The sequence below is a fragment of the Pyricularia grisea genome, chromosome I (genome assembly GCF_004355905.1).
Source record: "Pyricularia grisea strain NI907 chromosome I, whole genome shotgun sequence".
Lineage (NCBI taxonomy): Eukaryota > Fungi > Ascomycota > Sordariomycetes > Magnaporthales > Pyriculariaceae > Pyricularia > Pyricularia grisea.
The window spans coordinates 1,107,202-1,124,770 of NC_044973.1; the positions used below are offsets into that span (position 1 = coordinate 1,107,202).

Consider the following 17,569-nt stretch of genomic DNA (forward strand, 5'->3'; position numbering starts at 1 on the left):
AGTTCTTGACTTCCCTAGCAGATGCCAAGAGCCGGGTTCCGCTTTTGCCTGACAAGCGTGCCGCACCGGGCCTTGAAATGATCGGTGATGTCTTGTATAGACCCTAGGTTCTGTGTCAAGTCGATGGTAAAGTGTAAATTCAATATTAGGCATGAGAGGTTCAGCTGACACCTGGCATATGTTGTTTGGACCAACTTGGCGCATATGTTAATTACTATTCACACCGATATCTTAGCTTGCTCAATAAGGATTGGCTAGGAATAAATCTAGACCAGATCAATATGCAAGGAAACAAATCTCCTAATGTCTTGTTTGCATACCAGTACCAAGTCTAGTACACCAATCCCAGTCAACCCCCAGATTAATCCCCTCCCGGCCCCATACTCCGATCAGCCTGTGCGGGCGGGACTTGCGAAGGTTTGGCTTTTTTCGGAATAATCCGCAAATCACCCCGGTGGATCCTCACGTCTGCCGGACCCTTTGCGCAGTGATAATATGTCATGTTATAGCGTCCAGAATTCTTGGCCAAGAATGTTTATGAACCACAGACGTAGACCACACAAATCAAGATGGTGCCAGAATTGTTCCTTTGGGAAGAATGGATTCGGCAGGGAACGAATCACATAGCATAACATTGAATCCACAGTGGAGTGGTATACTACCCCAAGACAGGCCCTTGATACAGCTTGCATTCCTTGGAAAATCAACCCCCATGGCTTCCTGCATCTGATTCTAGTCATTTGTCTGCAGTTCACTCGGTTTTCTTTACGCAAAAAACGAACCATTCAAGTTGCCCAGATTGCAGAACGTCTTCGTTGTTGGTTGCTGTCAAACATATCAAGGGTCGCATTCGTCGCATCGGCGCCGCGAACATCGAGTCAATTTGCTCCGCTTCCTTTGACTACGACCCATTAGAGAAAGGGTCTGATCCATCAATCTAAAGGACTCTGACCTGGTCCCTGGAAAGTCACTCGCTGAGAGATGCTACATAGTATGGTTGAGCACGGCAGAAACATTCCGCTGGCCAAACAGATCTGCGAGAGACGATGCACGTTTATCTTGGTCGGCGTCCTGTTGGTTCACCAGGGAAACATTCTCTGTCTCAACGTGACACTCTAGACCGCCATTCTAACGCCAAGGGTGGCAACATCAAAGAAAATTCCCACAAGTGATGCCACTGAGGAATAAAAAGATTCTCATGGGTCAAAGATCCTCAACGATGTTCGCCAGGATGGTGGTTGAGATAAGGATTGGACGATCAAAGACAAGTATATATACTCGTACACGTGGGACGAAACAAAGTCTCGGGTCAGGAACATCTCCCAACACAAACCTTAGCTCTTGCTAATCTTCTTTTCCCAGCTTCTGGGTTGCTGGCTGGCCTTGCTACGTATAATTTTGAGCGTTGATGCGCCTTCCATAAATAACAAACATACCAACATCCCTCTCTCTGGTTTCACTCCTCGTTTAGACTCTCACAATGGCCCTCAACGAAATCGACCGCGATGAGGCGGTGCCCGGCACGGTCCGGCTCGTCGACGTCAGCGGCGGATCTTCCGATGCTCACGACAATTCTCAGGCCGACATTGTCCCGGTGCCTCGACCAAGTGCCGACCCAAACGACCCGTTGAACTGGAGCCATGCCCGCAAGCTCCGGACAGTCAATATGGCTTACCTCTACATCCTCGGAACCGGCATCGCAACCTCTCTACAGTACTCGGTGCTGGCCGACATCACGGCTGACACGGGCATATCAACGGCGGACCTAGTCCAGGGTACCGGTCTCATGTTTCTCTTCTTCGGTTGGGCGTGCTTGATATGGCAGCCGATTGCTCTGACCTACGGCCGCCGCGGTGTTTACCTAGTTACTATGCTTCTCACCGTCGCCATGATGGAGTGGACTGCTAGGTCGAGTTCGGCCAGTGAATGGATGGCCCACCGTATCCTCATCGGCGTCATCGTCTCCCCCATCGAATCCTTGTGCGAGGTCACCGTCTTCGATCTCTTCTTCGCCCACAACCGTGGAACCTACATGGGACTCTACGTCTTCACCCTGTTCGGATCCAACTTCCTGGCCCCTCTTGTAGCCGGTTGGTTCAACGACGCATACGGCTGGCGGTGGACAATGCACCTGGGCAGCATCGTGTGCGGCGTTTGCTTTATCATAATGTTCCTCTTCATGGAGGAGACCATATACTTCCGCACCGACGAGGTAGCCAGCGAGCAGAGCTCCATCTCTGACATGAAGAAGGAGGGCACCACCACCACCACCGAGGTACCCGAGAGCCAGATCGAGTACCCCAACATCAACGCCGGCTGGCACAAGTACACATTTTTCAAGGCCCTGCCCGGCCGCCCCACCAACGGTGACATGCTGCGCATGGCCTACCGCCCCATCATCATGATCTTCAGGCTCCCCACCGTGGCCTGGTCCGGTTTCCTCTACGGTATCAACCTGTCCTGGTACAACGTGCTCAACGGCACCGCCAGCCCCGTCCTCACCGCAAACCCCTACAACTTCTCCGCCGCGCTCGTCGGCTGCGTCTACGCCGGACCCATCATCGGTGCCGCCTGCGCCTCGCTCTGGTCCGGCAACGCGGCCGACTGGCTTGCTCTGCGTCTTGCGCGCCGCAACAACGGCATCCGCGAGCCCGAGCACCGCCTGTGGGTTCTCCTGCTCGCCGGCGTCATGTCCTCGGCCGGCCTCATCACCTGGGGCGTGGGAGCCTACTACAACGTGCACTGGATCGGGCTCGTCTTTGGCCTCGGCATGCTCACCTTTGGCGTGGTGACGGGCGGCTCCATCGCCGTGAGCTACAACGTCGACTGCTTCAAGGAGATCGCCGGAGAGACGACCGTGTCGGTCATGCTGATCAGGAACACCATCGGGTTCGGCATCAGCTATGGAATCACCCCTTGGTGGACCACCCAGGGTCTGCAGAACTGCTTCATCACCGCCGCCATGATTTCCCTTGCTTGCACGTTTACTTTTTTCATCATGATCAAGTACGGCAAGCGGATACGTCGCTGGTCCATTCCTGCTTACAAGCAATTCATGGCCACTACCGTAGTTGCACAGGAGTAAATGGAGTTGCTGTGGTTGGTTGTTAAAGTATGCTTTTTTTGAAAGACACAAGGGAATGTGTCATTTATCTTCTAATAATAGAGTAAAACCCCCCAATATAGTAGGGATAGATTGGCAGACGAATAAATCATAAAATCTTTCGCCTACGATTCATGCGCTCACTATTGTTGCGCGTTGAGAAAAAAAGTTTTATCAACTGCCGTCGCTTTCGCCGATTGAACTTCCGATGACCTGGGTCATTCTGTATTATAATCACCTCCGTGATGCAAGTCACCACGAATGAGATAGGCTAGCTCTCGCGACATCGTTGTCTGTGTCTTGGTGGCGTGTATAAGCCGGCAACAAATCCACCAACTGCTGCCTAGTGTCGTCGAAAGGACCGCACGCTGGCATCGGAATGTGAAGGTTTGCAACAGGTTCTCGCTCATTTGCTATGTGGACACAAAGCAATAATTATTGTCGTGTTGCGCAAATTGAATATTACGGGTTCTCATCTGACAAGGGTGGCAGTGAAATCATGAGTAGTGAGAACTATCTTTGGCTTTGAGCATCCAAGCAATATCGCAGGGCGGTTGTCGCGGTTATTCTTGTGCATTGAAATCACTGTGTTCTGCGCTTGTTGTATTTATTTTTCATTTTTCATGATTAGTCAATGCCTAAGTACGTAGCATTGGACATGGCGCAAATCCATGAGATGATTGTAATTTAGAACAAGGTTGTAGTGGTGACCAACAAATACTACTTGGGTCAGAACTTTGGTTTTTGAAACATCGGCCTGCCGCGGATGAGCTCGTCAGTCATTTAACTGTATATACAAAGTAATTACCACGACAAGCTTGAATCGGGCCGGTGAGCGCAGGCAAAGGCGAGTGACACTGCTTACCTGAGTACCCCGTACATAGAGTTTGCGCTCCAGGGGTCCCATGCAAAATTTCTACACTAATTTGTGTCGTGCTGCATACCTTCGTGGATAATATCGGTGAATATAGTAAAAATGCGTGCACAAGATGCAAAAGACGAACTCCGATGAGAAATTATCAAACCGAAATGAGTCTCGTTTTGACCAATCGAGGAGGACCAGGCGCAAATATTCCACATTTTCGAGTCTAGGGTTGGGGTGAGGGTAGAAACCGACTGCGACAGGGGCGAGATTGCATCCTGTAATTAATTGATTGAAAGCAGACCTGGCTATAGCTGTCTATAGCTGCAAAACTCAAATTGCCAAAGACCTACGTTGTACATACGTCGTACAAGGCGATTGATGAAAATCCTCTTGAAGTTATTTGCCGAGAAAACTACAACCAAGCTCACGCCAAGCTTCCAACTCCCGTCCACTAGTTCTCGTCAACAGCGGGTAGGCGGCACAACAATACAACAAGCAATCTGGTCCCGAGGCTACCCCGCCTTGCCCGCTTACTGTCAACCTTTACCTCCCCCCCTCTACTTTCATAAGACCCCACAATTCAATGGAAAACCCAACCAACCCCAACCAACCACTCCGCATACCCCACTGTGCGATTGGAGCTAGCAAAAGGTGGGTGGGGTGCCTTGGTTGAAATTTAATAACTGTCGACTTGCTTTTGCTTGACTTCGGTCCTTTCTTGTGAACCAAGCAGAACGTTGCCTACCTTACTCTACCTATTTCTGCTAACTCAGTCGGTCAATTGTTATCCGACCATTCCCCGCATACAATGGATAAGCTTCGGCACATGGAGTGGTCCGTGTTCGGGCGAACAAAAAAGATTTTCTCCATCACGGCCCCATGGGCCATGCTTACGTTGATTGTTGCATGTCTTGCTGACTGACCGCCGCATGCGCACCCATCTGCCTTGCTTGCTGTTCTTGCAGCGTTGATTTTGTTTTCTTCGTCTGTATTGTGCACCTATACTTCCTTTCCATCTTCGCTCTTTTCTGTAACGTGTGCGATTTGCACACCACTCAGTCGGCGAACATGGCTACCTCTACCGAGAAGGAAAGCGGCGTGTCCGGCGCGGACAAATTGGACGATGTCAAGCTCGAGATTCAGCCCGGCCAAAACAATGTGAGCGCCTACCCTGTATAATCGTTGGGAACAAAAAAAAAAAAAAACACAACTGAAATTTTGGGCTCGAATTCACTGACCAATTCAATCAAGGATGAAGCGCCACTCACCACCTTCACCGAGGAGGAGGAACGGGCACTCGTATGGAAGCAAGATATGGCCATTCTACCATTGTCGGCAGCCATCTACTTCCTTTGCTACCTCGATCGCTCCAACATAGGAAATGCAAGAATCCTCAACTCTAGCACCAAAAACGATATGCAGTCAGAAACCAACACCACCAGCTACCAGTTCACCATCGCGCTTCTGGTGTTTCTCGTCGCCTACGCCGTCTTCGAGGTGCCATCCAACATCTTGCTCAAAAAGCTGCGACCGTCGCGCTGGATTGCATTTTTGATGTTCAGCTGGGGCGCCATCACCATCGGCTTGGGCGGCACCTCTACCTTTGGCCAAATCACCGGCGTTCGATTCCTGCTCGGCATGTTCGAGGCCGGTCTGTTCCCTGGCTTGGTCTACTACCTGACCTTTTGGTACAAGGCCGAGGAGCGCTCCGTCCGCGTCGCGTTCATCCTAGCCAGCGCGACCCTGGCAGGTGCTTTTGGTGGTGCTCTTGCGTACGCAATAGGTCACATGAACGGCGTGCACGGCCTGTCGGCTTGGCGATGGCTCTTCATCCTCGAGGGTATGCCCAGCTGTCTATCCGCTTTCGCCGTTTGGTTCCTGCTTCCCGACTTTCCCGAGGAGTGGTCACGGCTGTCAACCAGGGAGCGCGATATCTCGCACGCCCGATTGGCGATTGACGGCAGCAAGCAACACCATAGCAGCATGAGCTGGGCCGAGGCAAAGGCCACCTTAACCGACTGGCGATTGTACGGGCACTACGCCATTTACTTTGGAATTTCGACCCCGTTCAGCAGTTTGTCATTGTTCACGCCCACCATCACTGCCGGCCTGGGTTACTTTGACCTGCAAGCGCAACTCATGACAGTGCCTCCATACGCTGTAGCCTATGGTGAGTCAATAACACAAAACACAAGCAACTAATGTCGCAAAAGCTAATATCAAGTCTCAACTCTAGTCGTGCAAATCATTACCTCGTACTCTGCCGATCACTTCAACGCCCGTGGCGTCCACTCAGCCGTCTGCGCCACCCTAGGCGGCGTCGGCTTCCTCGTCTCGGGCATCCTCCCGCCATCCGCGTTTGCCGCGCGTTACGGCTGCCTGATCCTCGCCTCCGCGGGCGCATTCAGCTGCATCCCGCCCCTGCTGGGCTGGCTGTCGTCCAACATCTTCAGCACGGGAGCCGTCGGCCTGGCAATCGCCATCAACGTCAGCATCGGCGGCGGCCTGGGCCAGATCCCCGGCGTCTGGATCTACAAGTCCGACGAGGCCAAGCTGGGCTACCCGACCGGGCACTTCACCAACGCCGCACTGTTGTTCTTCGTCGCCGCGGGTGCGCTGGGCCTGAGGTTTTATTATGGGTGGAGGAACGCCAAGCTGCTGAGGGAGAACCCTGGCGGGAATGTGCGGATCTTTAGGTTGTAGGCTTTTTGAAACCATGGCTGTGGCATCATCCATGAAGAAACTATTTTTTTTCAGCGAGACAAGATTGTTTTTCGGTAACAGGTGTCGCATTATGTTGTTCCTGACATTTGGGTATGAGCATTGCATAGGTAGTAGTATCTGTTATGTAACATTTTGCAGGCCTTCCTCAGCATAAATCACTTTTTTACCCATGCTCCTACACCTTGCATGATCCAAACGCTGTCTGCTACTCTTCAAAATGATCGATCCACCGAGTTCGTTCGATACGACAAGTCTCCACTACCAATGGCCCTTCACACCATCTACATAGTACCTCGTCTAAACCCGCCAAGCAACACGCCGTTCTTGGCATCTTTCATTCCCAACGGGAGGGGACGCACACTTTGCACGCCCTTAGACCTATTCGGGGCCAGCCTGGCATGGGCACGGTTATCCAAGTATCCAAGTGAGCAGCTCAGACCCAGATAACGCAGCAGCTCATCGAGCTTGGCACTGTTGAGGCGCTGGTGACATTACGAGCCTGTTTGCAGTCAGATGGTAACTCATGTCAAGGGACGTGTTGGAGCGCGAGGCGGACAAAAAGGGTGAAGCCGCCTGATAGTGTGCTGTACTGCCCAGGCACATATGGAACGTGAACCATTACTGCTGCATGAGTCTAGCCGGAAGGCAAAATGGCTCGATGCTGATTCTCGCGATATGGCTACGAGCTAGGAGCCACTGGCGGTATGGGACCTCAACTTGTGTGGGCTTGCTTTCTTTCCTGTCTCTCTTTGTACTTGCTCTCGAAAGATCCATTCGACCACTTTCCAGTGTCGTCAGTTCACAATCCTCTATATGGGCCATAAGATATTTCACGGACTATCATAAGGATCTATTTATGAATGTCAAAATCAGTGGTTGACTAGACTACGCTACACATGGAATGAATCATGATGTGATCTTCTAGTGCCCCGGTTCTTGGTCAACCGTCATCGTGAGGTTGCGGTGAAGCTAAGACTCTGACTTGTCCGACAAGTGCGTTAGACTGGAGCTAATTACGGTAGTGACAAGGCAGGAAAGAAACAAGAAACAGAAAGACAGGCCCCTTCTGTAGCAACCCAATCCACCAACTGCACTTTCAAGTCCTGGCTACGAAACAAGCCATTACCACCAAAAACAACATTAGTCGCAGTCAAATTAACGCCTCGAAAGAAACATGGAATTAACGCTCCATTCGCAGTAACTTGGGCTCGCGACTAAAAGTGGATGCCAAGAAATGGAAACAATTTGGGTGTCAATCCTATGGTGGCGGCGAAAACTCAGTCTGCCAACCTGGGGACCAACAACTTCAAGCCGAGGAAGCCAAACCAAACCGGATGCCATCTCTCTATGACTTGCATCTTGTACCCAATGGCGACATAAGCCAATTGAATATTTCTGTGTAACTGGACTGCGGTATTACCATAAGCGACTAAACTCGGATTGCACCATGCCTCAATGGTGGAAATATGTTGCCCCAGTAAAGCGACAAGACTAAACGCGTACTATCCCCATGACCCATAGTTGTTACCCTCCCTTAATAATGCAGGAAAAAACACTGATTCTTGACTCTTAAGTGCTGCGAATTGCCAGGGCGATTGGTTTTTTTCTTAAAAAACATGCATTGTGCGGGTGCGCTGCAAACGTACTAATCCTATAAGTAGCGGCAGCAGTATTAGTATCCGCACCAGCGATATAAGGTATACAGAAAAGAAAACAGGGTCTCACCTTGACATATCAAATTCTAATACCAGTTATTCCCGGCGATATGCTGTAGGTGGGCAGTGCAGCGAGGAAGCCAAGGCTGCACGTTAGGCCGACAACCTTCGCCGAGTCCTTGCAAGAGCAGGTAACCTTGAATTCTTCTGCCACTTCAATAGATAAGTAAGCTCTCACAATGTCTCAGCTGACCAAGAGGACAGGTGCTTCTCCATCACCAGGCAGCGAGAGCTGGCACTGCATAAACATTAGTATAAATGGCGTTAATCTGTTACAGGAATCGGGTTAGCTGCCACAGAGAGATGGTGCTACTGATTGTCTTCGTTAAATGGAGACCTGCTCGTGCCAGGTAGAGGATCTTTGTAAAACTGTTAATAACAGCCCCGAAAACTGTAATCGGCAAAGGGCTGGGGACTCTCACCTTCTATTCTCATCCGACTCATGAAACTCTTATTTCGCGGGAACGGAGTCCTCCTCTTGAGCGTTGCCATCGGCCAACAAGGAGCGCATCTGTGCCATTCGGGCTCGAGGTCGTGCCAGTAACTGCTACCAATGTGACCTCTCACGGGCTTGCCGGCCGTTATGAAGGTTGCTGCCTTGGGAGAGCTGACCTGGATTGCACGACATGCGTGAAACAAAAAACTTCCCAGACTCAGAAGTCGGCAATGCACCCCAATCCAGCGCAAAATTGCATCCAGTAAGACCACAAGTCAGACAAATGACTGGAAACGGGTATGATGAGAGTTCGAGGACCACAGGGGAGCCGAGTGCATGGCGAGAAAGACCGTAAGGTCGAAAACAACCGACAAAACCAAGAGAAATGCGATGATGCGTGGGTATCAAAAAGATGAAACGCTGGATCTTGAACTAAAAGGTGGAAAGAAGATGAAGCAAAGTAAAAAGAGTGAAATGAAGGGAAGGTGGCTGAGACTGAAGTGAAGCTGAACAATAACTTGTCCTTGTGGATGGCCCATGCCAAGCGTAAACACTGAGAGACTGGCGTTCCGGTGCTCTTCATGTCGCCCTGCTTAAATGACATCGAGCAAATGCCTGGGCTGCTTGGTTGCTTGCCGATCTCTGGTACTGGTTGACTGTGCTGTGGAAAGATGAAGACTGTGAAGTTGGATGTGAGGGCACGGTGAGAAGATTAAAATGTCTTTTGACGCAGCCCGCCGGCAGCCGCGTCATGGAGTATTCCCCAACGCGTACACCGTTAGATAGAAGTAACCCCGTTGTCTGTTGTCTGCCGGCGGACATATCTCGTATAGATCCTCTCACATTCAAACTTCTGAAGTCTTCATCAGTCTTGGCATGGTCAAATTGGACCAGTCGATCTTGTGGCTGCCGTCACATGGTAGAGAGACATTTTGCTGACAGTGATGTGTCTCCTCGTTCTTGTGTCCTTCTGCTTGAAGTTCATCGCTGACCATTTGCATGCTTACACCAGCCAGCTTCACGTCGAGTTCCTGGTTAACTGTGAGAGACATATGATCTGTTAGTCTCCGCTTTGTCGTCCGAGAAACCGTCCAGATTTTGTTGGATGGGCGGGGAAGCAGACATATCTTACAGGAAGAATGGCTTGCGACGGATGCTGGAGAACACAGCACACTGACTGCTGAGCGAAAACTGTCTGCCGAGGCGTGCTTCGAAGCATGAAGAGAGGGGTTATTGATGACTTGAGTTGCGATTGAACTTGCCCTGTCCATTCGAAGACGTAAATGGACGAGGTGGTTCCGAAGGGAGCTCCCATCCGTATGAACCTAGCCGTATTTCATCTACACCGCGAGATCCATGTCGTGTGTAAAGTCCGGTCGTCTTCGGCGTGACCGCTACTACTGATGGATAGTTGACATGATCTTTGCTGGGGTTTGAGATTTGGTGGAATCTGGCCCTCGAGAGCGAGCGATCAATCCGAAGTCATGAGGAGAAGGGAGAGGAGAGGAAGAAAAGATATGGCGAGAATGGCAGAGCGGATCGACGATTTTATAAAAGGGTGAGAGTGAAAATTTCTTTCTTCCATGGCGTCAATAACCGCATTCAAAATGGAATCCCACAGTCTGAAACTGTTTGCTTTCGTAATCCGGGAATTGTTTGCTCTCGTAAAGTCCATTGGCTCGTTTGCTGTACCTGGCTGGCATTCATGGCTCTTCTGCTCAGCCGAGCCTCATATGGTACTTGCTCTGGGATGGTCCCCTACTATTATTCACCTGTATTTACTCGGTGTTGACGAAAGTATTTAGTACTTGTAGCCTCCGAGAACAGTTGGTCACAACAACAAAGGCAAAGAAGGATATGCGCAATTCTTTGATAGAAGCTTCACGGGGAGAACACTGGCAATCCGGGATGCTCCAACGCAAGCAACTCCAATTGGATTGACTAGGTGTTGACCTAAGACTAGACGCTTAAAGACGTAGGCAAAGGAAAAGTACATTGTGCATTGTATGCAATTATTGGCCAGAATAGACTTGAAGAGTTTGCACTTGTACTCATGTACCAATTCTACCTGTCGAGTGAAGCTATGAGCGGGGGCAGAATCTCGTGTTCCGTGTAATTCCAGATCGAACTCGAGCTTCCACAGCACCAGGCAGCTCCGGTCCAGAATGTATTCTGCTGACCTTGCAGCGCGTTCAGCCTCTTGTAGAAGCCGCCCCTAATGGCATCAACCGATACCGTCAATCCCGAGGGCGAGTGGTTGTTGTATTGGACGATTTTTGGTTGAAGGCCTGGATATCCAAGAGCTTGCTGAGCTCCAGAGATGGAACTCGTTATCTCATCCTCAATCTCCTTGTCAGATAGACGGGATGGGCTCCCTCCATACGCGGCATGCAGATTTTGAACCCCGGTGGGCTCAAAATTGTAGATACCAGGTAAGGCAGGGATACCAAATTTGGCTTTCGCGTCCGAGTTGTAGATGCCAGTGTCGTTCGGGAAGCCTGTGTTATCGACGACAGCATTCCAATAGTAGCTGTTGTTGAACTGGCTGAAGAGTGAAGTCTCCTCAGTGCTGAGGTCGAGGAAAGACTGGAGAATTTGGAGTGTAGGTGGTGCAGCAATAACAAGTTTGCGTGCTCTAACCGTCTTGGCTCCAGAAGCCGTCTTTACTTGCACTTCCACGCCGCCATCGGCACGCCGGTTGACCTTGGTCTCTTTCGCCCCGACTATCGCATTATCTCCCAGTTTCTTTTGAGCAGCATCAACTGAGGATTGTTGTCAGAAAACCAGCACACAAGACATCATTGCGTATGAGCACTTACAAAGTGATTGCATGTTATTGTTTGCTTCAGTCACACGCAGGTCCTCCAACCGAGCCCGCGCCTGAAGCATATTGAAGTAATGCGTCATGTACAGCGCCGGTTGCGCGAGTGCGTTTCCCATGCCGCCATACACCAGCCATCCCTGATATGCAATGGCGCTCAAGTTGTGCTTCTCCAAGAAATCACCAAACGGCATGAGAATCTCGTCTGGTATTTCGTCCGGCAGATGATACCCACTGTTGAGATAGGGATACTTCTCCAAAAGTTGCTGATATGCCTTGAGCGCCGCTGTCACGTCGTCTTTGCTCGAGAGCGGCCAACTGGCAGCCTTCGTTTTCTGCTTAAAGTCTGCACCGACGGCCTGCTCGTTTGGAACGAATTGGCCATTGAACTTTTTCAGGGGCACGCCTAGACTATCAAAAAAGTCGGTGGTGGCGGTGATGTTCACCAAGCTGACAATGCCGTAGTCGAAAGTGACTCCAGTCTGTGCATCTTTGTATGTGTTGGCGTTGCGGCCCAGACGATCCTCCTTTTCGATCAGCAAGACCGACTTTCCTATCTGCTGCAGTCGCGTGGCTGCATGAGTGCCGGCAGAACCACCACCTATGACAACCACATCGTATTCATGGGTCTGCGATCGGCATGGAGCAAACGCAGCTGCCGAGAGTAGCAGGCAGTACTGAGCTAGACGAGCCAGAGGTCGCATGGTTCGGGTTTGGGGCTTATACTTTTAAACCCGATGGTTGACCAGACTGCAATGGCCCAAATAGCTTGCAAGTAAGAATTCGGCAAGTTATAAGGTTGAACATGTCGCATGAGGACAACGGCCGCTTGTGATGGCGGGACGAGGGGTTAATGCCTAAATATGGATCGAAATTTCGGCAATTTTCCGCACTAAATGCGGTGGCAGTAACTTGGCAGGATCCAAACTCAAATTAATCAAGGTACGATTCAGCAACAAAAATATGACCATACAAATGGATTACCCTTGTGGGCGTCCTGTCTTATTTATGATCCTGGATTGATATTGCCAAGGTTAAATGAGGTAAGCCACTGGAGAATGTCGCCTAAACCTCTGCCACAGTAGTCCCAACTTACCTTACCTTGACGGGAATTAGAGTAAAGTTTGGGCACAAAGTTGGCTTCGCAAAAAACCAAATTTTAGAGTTTTGCGAAAAAAAATTGTCTATTGTTTCTTTCTCTCTGTTCTTTTTTTTTCTTTCTTTTTTGTTTTTCTTTTTCTTTTCTCGTTCGTGCGTTTTTATGGAAGAGATATGGACTTGTTGAAGGTTGTTGTTTGCTATCTTTGTAGCAGTCGCAGATTTATATCCAAATATCCAACTTCAATATTATCGAATTGACTTCCACATTGAATTTTACCCCACCAGGGAAATACGCCGTCGGTGGTCTTGCTGAAAACCCTTTCCGTAATGTTTTCCCCTGTCCGATTTTCCAAACAAAGCAACTTTTATTCACCAATATTCACAACACGACATTGAGAAACATTCCTCAAGTGCAGAAACTTACAATGTTTGCAGTGTTCTCAACGCCTTCCTCGATTGCAACACACAGTATTAGGGACTTGAGCACGCCTAGAAGGGTGTCCTGAATGTTTTGGCGTTGGTGCTTGTATGGTTATTTCACTAAAACGAATAGATTTCAATCGTTACCAAGTGGATGCAAGAAGGAAGGAAGTAGATAGATAAGTAGCTCCTAGGTAGATAGTTAGGATAAATATTGAGGACTATGCATGAATACACCAGATGTGAACACCCACTGTGTAGACCCAGTTGATTGCTAGGTTAGAGACGTTATGTGCTCACTGATGGGTTCCGAGTTTTTTTTTTTTTTTTTTGAGGTAGTCAGGAGAAGCCCGGTTGGAACTGAGGAAAGAAAAAGCATGCACAATCCGGTCCATGATAATGGCCATCCATTGTCGCAAGTGACACAAGTGCCTGAAATAGAAAGATGGTTGCACATGGTCGCAAGAGTCTCGGTGCTCAAGTGAATGCCTATCACGACAGTGCGACTTCACTTTGTCCGGCCGTTGAAACTTTTGGCCAAAGCCAGATCACACAAAAGTACCATATTGATAACTTGACAGTCGCGACTTAGCTTCACTGTGTAAATCCCAGACTTGATGTGATAGTCACACATGGCCGGAAATACCAAAGAGTAATTATTGTCCTCGTAATACTCATATATCCGCTACTCCTCCGTGCATTGATATTGCCTCTCAAACCTCTATGTTGCCTCTGCCTCCCCCGTCCAGTTTTGCAAGTCCTTAAGTGGTCCATACCGAATTAATCCGGTTTGTTAGACAGCCAGTACAAGACAAATGAAGTGATTCCGGGGTTTCGAGCACTTTTAGTATCTTTAGCTACCTGAGCCATGGAATACCGAAGCAGACCACGCATCACATCAACACACAGCCAAGAGACATCAGACAACCATCTCCACCGCTCCCACACGCATCCTTCAGCCCTCACTTCATCTCACCCCAACCCCCGCAAGGCCGAAGTTGAAGCAACAGTAGCAGAGCTACCCATCTCCCCTAGCTCCCTTGGCCAGAGATAAAAGCACAAGCCGATCCACCAAGTCCCGACAAACGCAACCACATTCATCGCCCTGGCACGGCCGCGTCCCATGGCAGCGACCACCATCTCGTTGCCGCCGAGCGACGCCAGCAGCATGTACAAGATCTGCACGTCCGACGTCGCGCAGCCGATCCAAACGTGGCAGATGGCATAGGTGCCGAGGCTCTTGGTGGGGAGTTGTCCGTTGGCCACTCGCGCCGAGACGAAGACCCACGATGCGACGAGGAAGGCCCAGAGAAGCGCGCGGATTGTTTTGGCGCTCAGCAGGAGCCAGTCTTTGTAGACGGGTGGGCCCAGGAGGTAGGTTAGCGGGTTGGAAGGATCGGTTGGCATGGTGTTTGGGTCTGCTGGGCTGGGCTTTGGGGTTGTCTCTGGTGGCTGTTTGGAGGACAGAGGTGGGCGTTTGTGAGAATGATGATGTTCGCTATGTGTTGCTTTTGGGGTTTTTCATTTTGAGTCGCAGGCGGGGGATGTGAGGCTAGGTGACGAGGAGATCAGTCGCTAATCGCCTCCATTGAACATTTTTGTCTGCCAAGGTAGTTCCTGCTGTTGTAAAGTGCGTAGTGGAGTCCTTCGGGTACGAGCCTTCCCAGTGAAGATTCGACAGACTTGGAAATCGGAAACCTCAACCAACTGTGATGGGGAGTTCAGCCTGAAATTTCAAGATGCATATCTGGATAGGAAAAAAAAAACTTTATCTTACACATGGCGGCAAAGTAAGATCGCATGTCACAAGAATCCTATCAAAGTAAAGTCATCATATGTATTATTAAGAAATCACAAAGGAAATTCTATGTCAGGTATATGTCTAGGCTATTACAAATGAAAAACAAACGAGAAAGAAAAGGCCACAAATCTCATTAAAGCCACCCAAACCTTATACAGCTTGGGCCTTGGGTGACGGTATCGCATTCACCCACGGAACGGCTCCCACCAGCTTCTCTTCACCCTCTACAAAGTCGAAGATGGGCATCCTGGCCACCGCGCTCTTGTTCATGTTTACAAAGAGCTTCTGCACCATCTGGCTCGAGAAGACGTAGAGGTCGAGGAACTTGAGGAAGCCGCTGCTCCATGAAGCCATGGAGGTGGCCCCACCCGACAGCTTGCACGCCGAGGTGACGACCTCTCGGCGCTCGGTCTGGTACTCGGCAAAGGCGGCGTCGAGGTCGTCGCGCGAAGGGGCCGCACCGCCCGAGAAGAGCTTGTTGAGCTTGTTGGCCAGGACGACGACGTCGATGATGCCGTTGTTGCAGCCGGCGCCGGTAGACGGGGTGAACTTGTGCGCGGCGTCGCCCACCAGCACGGCGCGTCCCGCGGAGCTCCAGCACTGGATCACGCCCTCCTCGAGGTTGACGAGTCCGGACTGGTGCTTGGCCTTGTAGGCGTCGGCCAGGGTGATGGAGCCGCCCTCGACCAGGGGCAGGTGGCCCCACTTTTCGACAAAGGCCTCCTCGTCCTCGGGCTTGTAGCGCTGTGGCTTGTGGGTGGGCTCGGGGAGCTTCTCGTACACACCGGCGACGGCCGAGTCGTCGCCGGCAAACACCTGGATGGTGGCATCGGGGCCGTGGGTCTCGCTGGCGTCGCCGGGCTGGATTCCGGGGAGGACCGAGAAGCGTAGCCAGAAGCAGCGGTAGCTGGTGAGGAAGGGGCCTTCACCGTTGGTCTTGGTCTGCTCGGCCTCCTTGGGGACCAGTGCGCTCATGTGCTTTCGGACGGTGCTGTAGGTGCCGTCGGCGCCGATCACCACGGAGCCTTCGTACGAGGTTCCATCGGCGCACTCGACAATGACGCCGTTATCTGTTGATCGGATGTCGGAAACCTTCTTGTTGGCGTGAACCTTGGCTTGTGCGTCGGCCGGGAGGGCTTCCCAAAGGGTTTTCATCAGGTCGTGACGGCTGATGACTCGTGGGTAACCACCAAAGCTGACACAAAACATGTTAGGAGATGCGATGGCAAAAAAAAAAAAAAAAAAAAAAAAAGAATGAATCGCCCTCTTGACGCATTGCAGACTGCTTACTTTTGTTGGAAGTAGGTGAAAAACATGGTGTCGCCAATGTCGCGTGCCTGGTGGTCGATCCGGCTGAACTTGGCAAGTGCTGAGCTGCACTTTTCCAGGGCGGGTAGGATGCCGAACTGGCTCAGGGCTCGCAGGCCAGTAAGGGATAGGACGAGGTTGGAACCGGCGTCCATGACGATGGTGGGTCTGCTCTCGAGGAGGACAAAGTCGATGCCAGCTCTGGTGAGGGCGTGGACGGCGGTCATGCCCACAGGGCCGCCGCCGACTATGATGATCTTGGGGGCTGGTGCGGCCATTGGGAATCGAAGACTGTGTTGGTGATTATGTTTTCGTACTTGCGATTATGATGTACAATTGTACTGGATGTTGTGTAGTTGCAATGGTTGAAAGTCGTGGTTGAGTTGGGAATAGAGTCAAGTCGGAACTCAAAAAGTCTGGTGAAAGTCGATCATGACTTTATATCAATCTCCTCCCCAACAAGCCCTACAGGAATTTAGGAGACAAAGTACAACCCTGCCAAGGCTGTCCCACCTGCCGAGGCCTCGCTCAGAATCATGCAATTTGACAAACTTGACTTGACGGACAAACAGTGGTGCTTGCCACCGCGTGGGGAATTGAGCCGCTGCAGGGTTCGTGCGACGAATACAATGGCGTTTTTAGCGAACTAGGTGCCACATGTGTTCATCGCATACGCATCGGAGGAGAATGCGAGAGTCGGGATGATTGATTTTGATGGGGCGGAATTTCGTCGACCAGTTGGGGCTAATTGACTTCTGTTCTGGATTATGCCCGGTGCCTGACCTGAACGTCGTCATGCTGTTTGAAATCCCATGTCTGGCCTCCTTAGTCTCTGCCTCATTTTACGTCGCAGTTAGGCGTAATACCTACTTCGTAATACCCATAAGACAATGACAACCTCGGCTTCTCCACAACGTTTATCCATCCTTCCGGGAATTTGCAGACAATCCATCTTCTCGAAGTGCCAAGGAAACAAGATGCGAATGCGAGCATGCTATGCTATCCCTGATGATCGATTTTGACTCGACGATTTGCTTCCGAGTGCGAATTTGACGCTACACAGCCAAGCTAGCGCGGTGCTCCTCGGGGTTCCGCCCCACTCAAGATTGCCCCACTCCGCCCTACCGATTGGATCAAGCGTCGCAAATGCGAATGCGAGCCTGTCTTTCCATAGGTAGGCAAATACGCTCTGGTTCTACGCATAATCATGACGGACCCGCCCCGTCCCGCTGCTCGGAACACACGTAGAACGACAGGTGTTTGAACTGAGCTGGA

The 17,569-nt window shown here is 50.8% G+C and overlaps 6 protein-coding genes across 6 annotated transcripts; 2 read left to right on the forward strand and 4 right to left on the reverse strand.

Moving 5' to 3' along the window:
- Nucleotides 1-1,480: 1,480 nt before the first annotated feature.
- PgNI_05410 (uncharacterized protein) lies at nt 1,481-3,085 on the forward strand (the record flags this gene model as incomplete). The annotated part of the gene is made up of 1 exon (XM_031125441.1): nt 1,481-3,085. The coding sequence occupies one exon, from the start codon at nt 1,481-1,483 to the stop codon at nt 3,083-3,085; it is 1,605 nt and encodes a 534-aa protein (XP_030981897.1).
- Nucleotides 3,086-4,712: 1,627 nt separating this feature from the next.
- PgNI_05411 (uncharacterized protein) lies at nt 4,713-7,139 on the forward strand (the record flags this gene model as incomplete). The annotated part of the gene is made up of 4 exons (XM_031125442.1): nt 4,713-5,126; nt 5,220-6,138; nt 6,205-6,650; nt 6,831-7,139. The coding sequence occupies exons 1-4, from the start codon at nt 5,037-5,039 to the stop codon at nt 7,137-7,139; spliced, it is 1,764 nt and encodes a 587-aa protein (XP_030981895.1). The 5' UTR covers nt 4,713-5,036.
- A 2,549-nt stretch (nt 7,140-9,688) lies between these two features.
- PgNI_05412 (uncharacterized protein) lies at nt 9,689-10,062 on the reverse strand (the record flags this gene model as incomplete). Its single annotated transcript, XM_031125443.1, has 2 exons — nt 9,689-9,874; nt 9,976-10,062. The coding sequence occupies 2 exons, from the start codon at nt 10,060-10,062 to the stop codon at nt 9,689-9,691; spliced, it is 273 nt and encodes a 90-aa protein (XP_030982532.1).
- An 845-nt stretch (nt 10,063-10,907) lies between these two features.
- On the reverse strand, nt 10,908-12,393 carry PgNI_05413 (uncharacterized protein; the record flags this gene model as incomplete). The annotated part of the gene is made up of 2 exons (XM_031125444.1): nt 11,663-12,393; nt 10,908-11,605 (listed from the first exon to the last, which is right to left on the reverse strand). Exons 1-2 carry the CDS (start codon nt 12,366-12,368, stop codon nt 10,908-10,910), a joined length of 1,404 nt encoding a protein of 467 aa, XP_030981881.1. The 5' UTR covers nt 12,369-12,393.
- Nucleotides 12,394-14,157: 1,764 nt separating this feature from the next.
- On the reverse strand, nt 14,158-14,592 carry PgNI_05414 (uncharacterized protein; the record flags this gene model as incomplete). Its single annotated transcript, XM_031125445.1, has 1 exon — nt 14,158-14,592. The coding sequence occupies one exon, from the start codon at nt 14,590-14,592 to the stop codon at nt 14,158-14,160; it is 435 nt and encodes a 144-aa protein (XP_030981865.1).
- Nucleotides 14,593-15,054: 462 nt separating this feature from the next.
- PgNI_05415 (uncharacterized protein) lies at nt 15,055-17,237 on the reverse strand. Its single transcript, XM_031125446.1, has 2 exons — nt 16,277-17,237; nt 15,055-16,181 (listed from the first exon to the last, which is right to left on the reverse strand). Exons 1-2 carry the CDS (start codon nt 16,570-16,572, stop codon nt 15,137-15,139), a joined length of 1,341 nt encoding a protein of 446 aa, XP_030981864.1. The 5' UTR covers nt 16,573-17,237; the 3' UTR covers nt 15,055-15,136.
- Nucleotides 17,238-17,569: the final 332 nt, after the last annotated feature.